Source organism: Oncorhynchus mykiss, chromosome 18, assembly GCF_057628025.1.
Source record: "Oncorhynchus mykiss isolate SJ-2025 chromosome 18, ASM5762802v1, whole genome shotgun sequence".
NCBI classification, from domain to species: Eukaryota; Metazoa; Chordata; class Actinopteri; order Salmoniformes; family Salmonidae; genus Oncorhynchus; species Oncorhynchus mykiss.
The window spans coordinates 46,136,115-46,150,300 of record NC_143039.1 but is presented as its reverse complement, the minus strand read 5'-3'; the positions used below and the strand labels follow the sequence as shown (position 1 = coordinate 46,150,300).

General features: G+C 46.3%; 1 protein-coding gene across 35 annotated transcripts in view; it reads right to left on the bottom strand.

Annotated features, from left to right (window-relative positions):
* The window catches only part of LOC110496159 (microtubule-actin cross-linking factor 1), a 271,227-nt gene that overhangs the window by 108,210 nt on the left and 148,831 nt on the right, over window positions 1–14,186 (bottom strand). For all 35 annotated transcript variants that reach the window (XM_090208561.1, XM_090208575.1, XM_090208563.1 and 32 more), the window contains 20 exons: window positions 14,102–14,179; window positions 13,600–13,761; window positions 13,381–13,485; window positions 12,552–12,647; window positions 12,065–12,190; window positions 9,669–9,821; window positions 7,402–7,556; window positions 7,094–7,220; window positions 5,657–5,840; window positions 3,430–3,596; window positions 3,073–3,251; window positions 2,839–2,977; window positions 2,453–2,646; window positions 2,028–2,187; window positions 1,638–1,721; window positions 1,246–1,353; window positions 1,036–1,134; window positions 784–906; window positions 544–635; window positions 264–399 (listed from right to left, as the gene is read on the bottom strand). In XM_090208561.1, the coding sequence (XP_090064687.1) occupies window positions 264–399; window positions 544–635; window positions 784–906; window positions 1,036–1,134; window positions 1,246–1,353; window positions 1,638–1,721; window positions 2,028–2,187; window positions 2,453–2,646; window positions 2,839–2,977; window positions 3,073–3,251; window positions 3,430–3,596; window positions 5,657–5,840; window positions 7,094–7,220; window positions 7,402–7,556; window positions 9,669–9,821; window positions 12,065–12,190; window positions 12,552–12,647; window positions 13,381–13,485; window positions 13,600–13,761; window positions 14,102–14,179 (2,667 nt within the window). The remainder of the gene's footprint in view (window positions 1–263; window positions 400–543; window positions 636–783; window positions 907–1,035; window positions 1,135–1,245; window positions 1,354–1,637; window positions 1,722–2,027; window positions 2,188–2,452; window positions 2,647–2,838; window positions 2,978–3,072; window positions 3,252–3,429; window positions 3,597–5,656; window positions 5,841–7,093; window positions 7,221–7,401; window positions 7,557–9,668; window positions 9,822–12,064; window positions 12,191–12,551; window positions 12,648–13,380; window positions 13,486–13,599; window positions 13,762–14,101; window positions 14,180–14,186) is intronic.

The window sequence follows — 14,186 nt, the reverse complement described above, 5'->3', positions numbered from 1 at the left end:
TGGTGACGGGCAAGACACAGCATGCGACGCACTCTCGCTCACACACAAACGCGCTCAGCTCGTGAGCATATTCCATTTCAGACCCTCAAAATTCACAATAGGCAGACAGACATTGTCAGTGAGCAACACACTTGAACAGCAATGTCGTAAGCTCGCATTGGCAACTCCGCTAGTGAGTTTATGGCTTGAGCCGCAACTGCTCTACTCCTCCCTCTTCCCTTTCCCAGTCACCCTCCCTCCTTCCCTCCCTCCATCCACTCTACCTTTCTCTGCTCCTCTTTGGCCTGCTGTTGCACCAGCTGTTGCAGTTGGGCGGTGGAACTGTCACACAGCTGGCTGTAGGTGGCAGTCAGCTCGTCCAGCTGGGAGGTTACCTGGGCACGTTCCTCTGGGGACAACCTAGAGGACAAACGTTTCTGTCAGTTTGAACTTGTGTGTGTGTGTGTGTGGTGTGTGGATATAGGTGAGATGTTACTGAGTGCCCTATACAGTATGTGTGTTTATACAGTGGTATTAATGTGTGTAAGAGAAATCTGAACTTACTTGCTGGCCTGTTTCGACATCAGGAAGACTTGGGTGTTCCTGATAACCTTAGCCACCTCCTCCTTCTTAGCCGCTAACTGCTCACTCACGGCCTATGAACACAACACAAATGAACATTTGAAAAAAGTCAAAACGGGTACATATATTTTATCGGCTAAGAGAGTGTGATATAAGAAAGAACAGTGGATGCGTACAATATTAAATTCCATAATATACTAGATGCATTTCATATTTCTGTACCTCCTGCGCTGCGATGGATGACTCGGCGGAGGGGTCCCCTGCTCGGCCCTGGAGGCCCTTGACCCAGCCCAGCAGCTCTGACACCTGGCCTACCCTCTGCTGCCTCTCCTCCTCCACCTCTTTCTGCAGGGGGGGGGGGGGGGGGGGCGAGAGATCGGTACAGACAATAAATCTGACAGACACAAAGGAAGGTTGAAGACACCAGAAGAGAGAGCGAATGAAAAACTGAAAAAAGAGCGAGACATACAGTACCTCTTCTTCCTCTAGCCTCCTCAGTGCATCGCTGATGTACTTGACGTGCTGCGTCGTCAAGGTAACCAGGGCTGTGTAGCGCGTGCGCAAGTCCATGAACTGGAATGGCAAAGAAATCTCGTTGCTTGTGGCTTCGCACGATGACATTGGCACACATATTTCTAGAAATACATTAGCCACATTGTGACGCTCCCCTCCATCTCTCCTCACCTCCTGCGTGATGGCGTCTGATGAAGAGTGCATCCTCCTCCTCTTCCCGGTCGACTTCTGCGTCGACTCCACAAACGCTCTGAATGTCATCAGCTGCAGCTCGTAGTCCTGAAGGACACGGATACGTGTAACTTATTTACATCAAGCAGAAAATGACTTTGTTGTATTGTTATGGGACATTTAGTGTGGAAATTGGCTATCCAGTAGCCTACCTCAATTTAAAATATATGACACATAGCAAGAATAATCATATTTTGAGAGACATCAAATCACATTTTATTTGTCACAACAAATAAACCACAGGTGTAGACTAACAGTGAAATGCTTACTTTTCCAAATCATCTAAAAAACCTCTCTCTACATTACAATGACAAAGTGATGTTGTCATCTACCTTCACAGAGGTGCAATACTGTTTTGAGTGCGTTTGGCACTCATCCAGTTTGGTCTGGTTCTTTTCGATGTCGGCTACTAATGCCTGAGGAGAGAATCAGGTCAAAGAGAATAGATGTTATTTACAGATGTCACTCAATCACAGTCAGATCTTCCATTAGTTTCAATCACTCTCCTCATTAGCCTATTTTAAACAAAGCTATTGCTCATCTCTTTTTTCCCCCCAATGAACCTCTCTATGGCTGGGTCGATATCTATCTACTGTGTAGTCGCTCCGCCCCCTTCTACCCGTCTCGCTCCGCCCCCTTCTACCCGTCTCGCTCCGCCCCCTTCTACCCGTCTCGCTCCGCCTCTTTCTACCCGTCGTTCGGTCTCCATCCATCCCTCTCACCGTTTGTTGTGCTAGTTGTTCAGACAGGACTTTGCTGTCAGTCTTTCCAGGCTGGGTGTTTTCCTGTCTCTCAGTGGTCTCCTCTATCCAGTGGATCAGAGCAGAGTGACCATCTCTGTACTGCTGCAGGACCGAGCCCAGGGCTTCCAGCTCCCCTCGCCTGAAAAAAACACACCAACACATCACATACCATTCAATGAAGTACCCAATCAGTGATATGGGTCTATGCTCTTCTCTATTTCACATTTGACTAGAACGGTGGTTTTCAAAACCTGTCCCCATCTCAAGGAAATACTGTATTAATTTAAGCATAAACCTACAGTACAAATACTGAGTGAGGATTAAGCTTCACATAATACTTTTATAAAAATGATCTGACTAACTTTGACTCCATCCATCCATCCATCCATCCATCCACCACTCACCGTGTGTCCATCTGTCTCTTGACTCCGGCCCACCTCTCGGTGAGCTGGGCGGCTTTCTCCTGGTAGCGCTCCAGCTCCGGGCTGCGGTCTGGGTGGAGCCTGTTCAGCTGAGTCCCCGCCTCTCGGGCCTTCTGTACCTCCGACTGCAGGGAGCTAAACACCCCTTCCTGGTCCTCAAGCTCCGACTGCCACGTCTGGAGTGAAGGGGAGACGCAGAGAATCAGCACACAGACACACTCCTATCATTAGCAGACAAACCGTAATATTGGTCCATGTATCGTCTTCGTAGGCATTAATAACTTTGTCATGCGTGTGTACTACCCAGTATCTGAGTTAGTGGGATTAGTAGATAGTTTGGTCTTTCATTGTATCTGCCAGTCTCTTACCCCCAATTGTTCCCGTAGGGCCTGGATGGCGTTGGTGTCTGCAGGGACGATGTCCTCCTCACTCAGCCTGCTCTCGTACCTCTTCACCTGGCTCTCTGCGGCCTGCAAGCTGTACATCAGCACATCTACGGTCTTCAGCCTGAGAGAAAAAGGGGAAGCGCGTGATACTTAGTCAAGTGTATTGGTTAAGAGAAGAGTATTTTGACTGTGTGTGAGCACGTGCGGCCAACCCACTTGTGCAGGTAGACGGAGGAGAGGTTGTGCAGTCTGTCGATCTTCTCCACAGCCAGGTTGAGCTCAGAGCGCAGCAGGGGGACACTGGAGGAGGTGGGCTTCTCCTCAAAGAAACTCACACAGCGACGCGACACCTCACCAAGACTGGTCCGCAGACCATCCAGGTCTGACTGCAGCTTCTGACACCGGGAAAAAGGGTTAGTCTTGATTTGTATATTCAATATACAGTATTAAGTCGAGACATGAAAAAAAATGAAAGCAACTGAATAGTTAGTGCTGGTCTCCTTTTCGTTGGTAGATGAATAAGAGGGTTAGGACTCTGGTGACCAGCAGATGGGGCTGTGGCGCAATTCTGACCTCCTGCTCTGCAATTTGAACAGTGTTGTCGATGCTGTCACCCGATCGGTTGCTAGGGGGAGGAGTCTGAATGCCACGCATCAGCCTTTGCTCCGCCTCCTCCAGACGCAGTTTAATGTTCTGGAGCTCTGACAGGTAGGACCGAGAGACAGACTCATCCTTCTCCACTGGAGAGAGCGAGAGGGACAGAAAGAGAGAGGGACAGAGAGCGAGAGGGACAGAAAGAGAGAGAAAGAGAGGGACAGAAAGAGAGAGCGAGGAGGTGATGGAAAGAGGGGGAGAGTAGATGAAAGATGAAAAGAAAAAGAGACAGAGGAAGGGGTAGAGAAAGGGGGAGAGTAAATGGAGACAGACGGGAGCAGGAAGACAAGAGAGATCATTGAATTTCAATCCCACTTAATTGGGTCAATGCACCATCATAAAACCCTTTCATGACAATCCCCAATGTTGCCCTCAAGCCCCAAATGTGGATGAAGCCAAGACTGGGTGAAGTGGGGGGATGCACTCTGTCGATCTTCCTGTCCCCAGGCAAAACAGACACACGTTTGTCTTTTGAGTGAACGATTTACAGGAAGTCGGAAGTTTCACACGTTTCATCCTGTAAAACATTCCCTGTCTTTGGTCAGTTAGGATCGCCACTATTTTAAGAATGTGAAATGTCAGAATTATAGTAGAGAGAATTGTTTATTTCAGCTTTTATTTCTTTCATCACATTCCCAGTGGGTCAGAAGTTTACATGCACTCAATTAGTATTTGGTAGCATTGCCTTTAAATTGTTTGGGTCAAACGTTTCAGGTAGCCTTCCACAAGCTTCCCACAATAAGTTGGGTGAATTTTTTTCCATTCCTCCTGACAGAGCTGGTGTAACTGAGACAGGTTTGTAGCCCTCCTTGCTCGCACACGCTTTTTCAGTTCTGCCCTTACATTTTCTATAGGATTGAGTTCAGGGCTTTGTGATGGCCACTCTAATACCTTGACTTTGTTGTCCTTAAGCCATTTTGCCACAACTTTGGAAGTGTGCTTGGGGTCATTGTCCATTTGGAAGACCAATTTGCGACCAAGCTTCAACTTCCTGACTGATGTCTTGAGATGTTGCTTCAATATATCCACATAATTTTCAGCCTCATGATGCCATCTATATTGTGAAGTGCACCAGTCCCTCCTGCAGCAAAGCACCCTCACAACATGCTGCCAACCCAGTGCTTCAGTTGGGATGGTGTTCTTCGGCTTGCAAGCCTCCCCCTTTTTCCTCCAAACATAATGATGGTCACTATGGACAAACAGTTCTATTTTTGTTTCATCAGACCAGAGGACATTTCTCCAAAAAGTACTATCTTTGTCCCCATGTGCAGTTGCAAACTGTAGTCTGGCTTTTTTATGGCGGTTTTGGAGCAGTGGCTGAGTGGCCTTTCAGGTTATGTCGATATAGGACTCGTTTTGCTGTGGATATAGGTACTTTTGTACCTGTTTCCTCCAGCATCTTCACAAGGTTGTTTGCTCTTCTGGGATTGATTTGCACTTTTCGCATCAAAGTACGTTCACCTCTAGGAGTCAGAACGCGTCTCCTTCCTGAGTGGTATGACGGCAGCGTGGTCCCATGGTGTTTATACTTGCGTATTATTGTTTGTACAGATGAGCGTGGTACCTTCAGGCATTTGGAAATTGTTCCCAAGGATGAACCAGACTTGTGGAGGTCAACAATTTTTTTGATTTCTGATTTCTTTTGATTTTCCCATGATGCACTAAGTTTGAAGTTACATAATCTTTTTGTAAACAATTGTTGGAAAAATGACTTGTGTCATGCACAAAGTAGATGTCCTAACCAACTTGCCAAAACTATAGTTTGTTAACAAGAAATTTGTGGAGTGGTTAAAAAACGAGTTTTAATGACTCCAATCTAAGTGTATGTAAACTTCCGACTTCAACTGTATGTACCCTATAAATAATTTGGATGAATCTAAATACTACCAAGCAAGTAAAGGTAAGCAAGTATGTGAGCAAAGTAAGCCAAACTCGACACTCCCTCCCAATTCTCCAACCATTCCCATGAAACGTGCACTTACCCTCCGTGCATTTAAAACCAAAGGATTTGTGTACGCATTGGCCTCCAATACCCATCCTCTGCTTTTAAATCCAAATAAGGTGAGTGAACAAGTGCACACATCAGGGGAAAAAGGCTGGAGAAATGGGACCGAGAAACCCTATCTGAAACCGTATCCGTATCTACCCGTCTCCATGTTGACCAGCAGGTCCTGGCAGTGTTCCTGGGCGGTGTGGGCGTCTCTCTCCAGCTCGCGTCTCTCGGTCGGGGTGAAGAGGCCGCTCTCTTTGCTGTCAGAGAGGAAGTCAGCCAGGTGAGCCTCCAGGTGGTCCAGAGCCTGCTCCCTCGCCACAGGGGTCTGGGAACGTACCTGAGGGGTTAGGGGGAGAGAGGTGTACGTCAGATACATTTAAGAGTAGTGGTTGATTTTATATGCCAGTCAAAAAAAGCATGTATACACCGAGTATATACATTTCAGAAAACGTGACAGGGATAGCACAATAAAGTCAGATACTATTTCTACTGTGCTCCCTAAACTGCTGTTGATATGTGTATTAATTAACATGCATTAAGCTGTGATTCATAGGTAATAAGTCGATATGAACACATTAGCAGATGGTGGGGAAAGAGGAAGATGTATGACAGAGGGACATTACACCATAAATGAAGTAATATGAGATAAAAGCTATCAGCCTGAGAGGGAGAAAGCAGGAAATGAGTCAAGTGAAATAAATTCATTAGGCCCTAATCTATGGATTTCACATGACTGGGAATAGAGATGTGCATCTGTTGGTCACAGATACCTTAAAATAAAATGGGCCTCACAATGGGCCTTGGGATCTCGTCACGGTATCAAATGCAATTGTGTTTGTTGTCGGTAGCTTATGCCTGCCCATACCATAACCTCACCACCACGGGGCAATTTATTCACAATGTTGACATAAGCAAATCGCATGCCCACACAACGCCATAAAACGTGGTCTGCGGTTGTAAGGCTTATGGTAGAGAAATTAACATTACATTCTCTGGCATCTCTGGTGGACATTCGTGCAGTCAGCATGCCAATTGCACGCTCCCTCAAAACTTGAGACATCTGTGGCATTGTGTTGTGTGACAAAACTGCACATTTTAGAGTGGCCTTTTATTGTCCCCAGCACAAGGTCCACCTGTGTAATGAACATGCTGTTTAATCAGCTACTTGATATGCCACACCTGTCAGGTGGATGGAGTATCTGGGCAAAGGAGCAATTCTTACTAACAGGGATGTAAACAAATTTGTGCACAAAATTTGAGCAAAATAAGCTTTTTGTGCATCTGGATGTCTGAGATCTTTTATTTCAGCTCAGGAAACATGGGACCAACACTTTACATGTTGCGTTTATATTTTGTTCAGTGTATAAGAAATAGAACAGTTACGTGGGATGAATGGAGTTGAAGACAGACAGATGAGAGATCGAGAGCAATACGATATGTCCATCATAGATGTACTGCGACATGGACAGAGAGCGTGCAGGAGAGAGAAATATGCTTGGAAGAAACTATAATGAAATAGACCAGTTATGTGAGAGATATGTGGTTGAAGACTTGGATGTTGACACGATGAGTTAAAACCGTGTGTCTAACCGTGTCCAGGCTCCAAGAGGACACGGTCCTGATGTCTTTCTGCAGGTAGTGCCAGGAGACCACACTCTTCATGCTGACGTGTAGATTGTGCCATAGAGACATCACGTTCTGGTACAGCTGCTCCATCCTACAACACACGGAATTACATTTCAATATACAGCAGGGTTAGGTATGAGTGTGTGTGTATGTGTGTGTGCATCCACCCGTGTGTAAGTATGTGTGTTGATCTGCTCATGTGTGTGCCTGCGTGCATGTGTGTGTATTTATGTATGTGAACTATGTGTGTGTGTGTGTGTGTGTATGTGTACCTGCTGGCGGTGTCCATGGCCTCCTGGTTGGGCGGTGGTACGGTGAAGCAGACTGACGGCACCATGGCCTCGTTTCCACTGGGGCTGATCACCTTCCATTTAGTCCTCTGAGAGTTGTCCGCCAACACACACTCCTCACCTCGGCTGATGGTGATCTATGGGGGGGGGGGTACAGATATACAGAGAAGGGGAGGTGGAGGGAAAACAAATGGAAACGTAAAGGTTTACAGCAACAAACAGACATAATACAAAGCAAAATGCAAACGTTCATGAGTTTAATGTGGTTAGCAAAAGCCCTAACAACTGAAAGAGACTAGAATCGACCACAAGAACCGTGCCATATTGAATCGAGCAGCCATTTACAAACCGTGGGACCAAAACATTATCCTTTGGCCTGAAAATGGCTAGATGTGCCCACACTCATTACAATATTAGTCGACATCTGGCAAACAAATACAGAGAGCTAGGGTAGTAGCAGTTTCAATTTGGCATAGTACGGATGTGGTGTCCGAAGTTCTTCCTTCATTATTGATTTTTTATTTTAAAAAAATTTAAAAAATTGTCTAGCTCAGCAAAGCGAGGTCTGTGCATCTAAAACCACTGCCCCCAGCCCCACCCCCCTCTCACCCCATCCCCTGCACACACACAGAAATACTGCAAAGTAAATGTACAGAAAAGCTCACGACTGCGGCTAAGCTAGTCTCGCTGACTGAGTAACCTGGGGATACTGTGTTCAGTCGTGTGGTTACGCTACGCTTTTACCAACTGATCTGGGACTTCGGCTAACAATGGTCGTGAATCCAACCGATATGAAGAAAAACTGATCCTAAATCACTTGATAAGAGCGTAGAGTAACCAGGGAGTATTCAGTGTGCTGTGTAAAAGCTGAGCGCTGAGGTGAGAGAAGGTGAACATCGGGCAGTAATACCTGAGCGTTAGCCTTGACAGCCCAGCGGACACACGAGAAGAAGGGAGAGAGAGGGAGAGACAGAGGAGTGAAAGATGGAGGGTAGGAAGGGGAAACAGAAGGATGGAGAAGACATAAGAGAGGGGAGAGAAATATTATTTTGCGATCGTGACATGAAGACCTTGTCCGGGTCATGTGTGTTTACTTTAAAGTGGCCCGTAGTTGGTGTCAATGGAAAAGTGTGTGTGTGTGTGTGTGTGTGTGTCTAGTAGTCGCAGATGAAGGAAAGGAGAACAGAGGAAGCCACTCATGACTATTGAGAAGCACCCCTGCAGTAATCACTGCACCTCCACCAGACCAGAATGTAATGATATCTCGCACACGTCTTACTGTGGTCAAACCGTCCCAGTCCCAGAGAGAGTCACACAGCAAGACTAAAATAGCTGTGCCTGAAGCCACCCCCCTGTCCCTATGCAATACTACAGGAGTGGTAATGCAGATTGCGATTTTTGCCTGAGTCTAAACAAGTGGGAGAAATTCATCATTCCTAGCGTTTAGCTTCTCTGCTAGCGTCGCGCAGCACTTTGGGCCTGGTTGGAGACAGGCGTCGCATGTTAATGTGAGTGCGAGGTGAGTGGGGCGTCAGTGGCCAAAAGGTATTCCCTTCTCATGAATCATTACTTGACTTTGGAGTGGCTACCGTGGGCTCTTTAACAAGTGTTGGCTTTACAGTATGATATAATGGCATAATACAATGTTGCTGTGTTATTAGCTGAAAAATGAATAGATGAAAAAGTTGAGCCATAAAAAAAAAGGGTATTTTAATGTCCCTATGAGTAAGATATGACGGTCAAAAACATGATCACGATTACTAAGGAGAACTGAGCCCACTCTGCCAAAATCTGACCACTTATCCGTTCTCAAGCAACATAATAATGTCAAGTGATGTCATTGCAGCCTGGTAGTGCCACGAGACCACATTTCCAGAGCTCTAAGGCGGGACTCTTGCAATCAACACCGTACATCTAAAACCCTATGTGGGGGACACAGTTTAAATTCACAGTTGAATAATACATGCTATTGAAGCAACTGAACATGTTTTTTTTAGCTGACAAGTTGACTGGGTCTATAGACCAACAATGGCAGGGTGAAAGCAGTCAATGACGAAAGCTGATCGCTTGAAGATGCACCATTTTGGATTGCTAAGGTGTAGGTGGTGCTGAGAAGGTTGTGCAGGGCAGAGAAGAAGCAATTGGCAGAAGGATACAGTTTCTGTTTTCTGTTTTCCTCCGTTTGGTGCCTAATGAACATGACCCTGGTATTGTCACGATAGTGTGGGTGTGGTGAGGGGTGCCCGTACCTCTATCTGCCGGTAGTCACAGATGGCGCGGATGGGTGTGGTGCTTCCCAGGGTGCTCTCTGCGCTGCGGGGGCGGAGCTGCACCACCGTCTTGGCCCGGCCCACCAGGCTGGCCACCGAGCTGCGGTACTCAATCAGCTGCTCCTTCTCCTCCTGTGAGTAACAGCCATTGGTCAGTGAGGGTGTCAATCACTTAACCGATCAAATCAGTCAGTCAGTGAAGTGGTAAGCTTTTGTGATACTATAGGCCTGCACTGTTACAGTATATGGAAAAATAATTGACATACATATTGATTCCATTGAACTCCACAGTCCCAGAATTGAGAATATACAGAATCTCCTTTCTCAGCTCAATAGCATAGCTACAGAGTCCCATTGGCGATTGTAGCTTACAATCACCAATTGGTGACACTGTAACAATGTTTGCTAGCTAACTCGGAATGAGCTTTTCTGCTAGCTAAACTATCTATTAAACATTCAACCCAGTGGCTTCCCGAGTGGTGTAGTGGTCTAAGCACTGCATCGCAGCTGTGCCACTAGAGATTCTGGGTTCGAGTCCAGGCTCTGTTGCAGCCGGCCACGACCTGGAGACCCATGGGGTGGCGCACAATTGGCCCAGCGTCGTCCGGGTTAGTGGAGGGTTTGGCCGGCAGGGATGTTTTTGTCCCATCGCGCTCTAGCAACCCCTGTGGCGGGCCGTGCGCAGTGCACGCTGACACAATCACCAGGTGTACGGTGTTTCCTCCGACACATTGGTGCGGCTGGCTTCCGGGTTAAGTGGGCATTATGTCAAGAAGCAGTGCGACTGGGTGTGTTTCGGAGGACGCACGGCTCTCGACCTTCGCCTCTCCCGAGTTCATACGGGAGTTGCAGCGATGAGACAGGACTAACTAACAATTGGATATCACAAAATTGGGGAGAAAGAGGAGTAAAAAAACGTTAAATTAAATATAAATAAATGAACATTCAACCCAGTATTAGCTTAACTCCTCATATTGATATGTAGAAATACATTTATATGGACTCATTTCCTGACAGAAAGCTTCATTCTCTCAATCTATTCAATCTATCTATCTATCCATTTGTATAGCCATTACTTATCCATTGATATAGCCATTACTTATCCATTGATATAGCCATTACTTATCCATTGATATAGCCATTACTTATCCATTGATATAGCCATTACTTATCCATTGATATAGCCATTACTTATCCATTGATATAGCCATTACTTATCCATTGATATAGCCATTACTTATCCATTGATATAGCCATTACTTATCCATTGATATAGCCATTACTTATCCATTGTATTATTTGAAAGAATGCATTGTGAAATGAAAGAATGAACTGAGTTAAATGGGTAGAGATGTATTTTCATTAGTTAGAATAATCATAAAGGCATTGCATCGGTCTAATAGTGCTTTGGTGGTTGTCTTTATGGAATACAGCAAAGGAGGCATCTGTCAAAGTCCCGTTTAATCTCCCCAGTGAGAACACACACACACAGTATTGGAAATGTAATCAACCGCCGAATGCTTAATACCCCCCTTCAGAACAAAAACACACATGCTGCCTCAAACTGAGCGCAGTGAAGTGCTCAAAATGAGGCGAGCACGTATAAAACACTCCGAGACACGCAACAAACACATCTCCATGTATATATCCTGAGTGGCCATCCATTTCCCCCCCTCCATATAAACCACGTAATCATACTTTTTGTAGGAATGTAAACACGCACTGTAATTACATTGACTTCTCTTAAGTATTATCACGGCCGCTAAGGGCACAACGCCGTTCCCTTCCATGACTGTTTACGTTTCATATCAGCCTATCCGCTCGAGTGTCTACACCTCGATCATTCCCCACTAGCCTAGACCTGCGTCAGACAGCCACGTCACCCTCTTATCTCCATGTCCAGGGAGGATACGCCCACTGTTCACAGTGCTTAGGCCCGCGGAGTCGTGCCCCGCTCCAAGTGTACCATCTGCTATGTGTCCGGGCGCATGGTGGTGGCTGTGAATCGGCAGACCAAAGTAGATTAGACGGGCCTACGCAGCGTCGATGAGGTAGCTTAAGACTTAGTGTCAACAGCTAGCCAACGTCTACAGTATTAGCATGACATTAGCCTCAGCTAGCCGTAGATAATGTCACGAAGCGAGTCAGAAGTGTCAAGGTGACGTAGCTTATTAGCTTAAAATGTGGATCAGCTATAATCACGTGCCTAAGCTTTACACTGGCAAATACCTGAATGATTAGAGCAAACTAACCGTTAAGCTACAGAATTAGCAGGAGTTGAGGTGTTTTGACAAGTTAGTGGAGGTGCATTTGAAGGTTTGGTCCAACAACATTTGAGGGGACTAACAGTCTAGAGAACAACAAGGTCAACGTACCATAGAGTCTTGCAGCAGGTCCTCCAGCTTGCCCAGCCTGCTGCTCTTGTCACAGGTGTACTGCCTCTTTATGGTGTCCTGGAGCTGACGCAGGTACGTCTCGCAGTCCCGTGCGTCACTCACAAACTGACGGGAGGCAATACGAACACAACACACAGAGGTCAGCATCAGGACTGATACGTAATCCAGATACCAGCTGCCGGACCCTATGGGATATTCTATATTTAACCTAGTATAAAAACGCCTTGGAGTCGTCTTGTATTCAGGTTTTAGAAGATGTAATCACTTTACACTCCCAATTAAGGGCAAGTCAAAACATACATAGGTAGTCAAATAGACAAATTCATTTCATCTTGATCTTATATGACGGTGTCTATGTGAAAAGCCACAAACGACTGACATTGTAACGGACCAGGTGGGTATTACAGGTATAACGTAACAGTACAAGGTGTGACTTTGTAAAGAGACTTTGTTCAACTCTCCTAACCTGGAAGTAGGTAGTATTGTCTTTGAGATGCTGCTCCACACACACACACAGCTGGCGTACCCACTGCCACTGGGTCTGCAGCGCTGCACTGTACGCCTGGGGAGAGGGAGGTGGAGGGGGGGTAAAGGCATCAGCATGCTTCAGTTCGGCTGGCGTCGAGACGTATTCGTCTAGGCGAACCAAACGAGTGTGCTCGCATACTCCCTTAAAATGCCTTTGCTTGGAAAAGGTGGGGGAAAAAGTGATTTGTCCATTTTGAGACGCCGTAGCCAGTATACACTTCCTCAAAATAGTCTAAAATAACTCAAGAAATCTGTCATTAATTGTGATGTTTTTGCAGAAGAGATCTTCGTCGCGCAATTTTACATCTAACAAAGATGTTTGAAGCAGTAGTTTCCAAAAATGGCATGAAAACGAGTCGTCTCTCATTGACTGACAACAGAGACTATTGAAGAATCCCTACTGTTGGCCAAACACCAACTAAGGGGCATAGACTTCGACTCCGAACTTCGACCTGCCTCCAGAAACAAATATGTGTGTGCCCGAACTACCAAAAAAAAACTTCACAAAATGTCATCATAATATTTGCACAAAATCTAACGAACTGTTTCGGCTGGGAAGCTTCCTGGATACACATTTCTCAAGCTCTTTATTTGAATCACAGTCAAGCTCCACAGTCCAAACAGAGTACAAAATGTACTGACAATCTTATTTTGAGGGGAACATCGATAGCAACACTGTTTGTACTGATAAGTACTGTAGATGGCAAGACAATCTTTTTGAAAGGCCATTGAACAGCCTTGATAGCTCTGTTGCTAGGCAACCTCACCTCCACTGTCTGTTTGGCTGGGTGGTTCTCTTGACAGAGCCGATCAGCTGTTTCCTGCAGCGAGTGCATCACTTCCTGTTTCTCCTCCAGCTCTGACCTCATTTCCTGAGAGAGGATGACAGAGCATTCAGAGGAGCACCCAGGGGAATATAAAAAAAAAATAAAAATGTATTCTCTGTGTGTGTGTGTGTGTGTGTGCATCTATCCCTGTCCACTCACGGCGTATAGCTCTCTCTTGGCATTGACGTTTGTATTGTTTTGACTCCAGTCGTAGGCCAGTTCCTCCTCTTCTCGCTCGTTGAGCCAGATCAGCTCCTCTGTACAGCGACACACAAATGCATGCAGGCTCTCCAGGCAGCGCAGACGCCATGACGAGAGTTCCTGTGAAGACAGGGGACGGGAGGAGGAAATGTTACTCGGTGTTAGCTCTATACGTCAACGAAGAGTTTCTAGGTTATTTCAGGAGGCACACACATAGACGCGCGCCCCTCGCTCTCTCTCTCCCACTCCCCAGTCAACTCCCTGCTGTGTGGTAGAAGCAGGTGCTTCTACCAGCTGCACTCGGTCTTTAACGCTCGCTAGCTCCTCTGAGCCTTCAGCAAGCGCAGTCACACCCTGATGGGATTAACGGAGAGCGTGGGCGCACTGGGGTGCACACACACACCCTACACACAATCTGACGCGCACACATTCACAGACGAAAAAAAGTCCTCCCCCTCACCAGTAGTTTGCAGTATAGATGCTCTAGCTTGGCCAGAGTGTCAGAATAACTGCTCCTGAAGTTCAGAGAGACTTTGGTCTGAGGA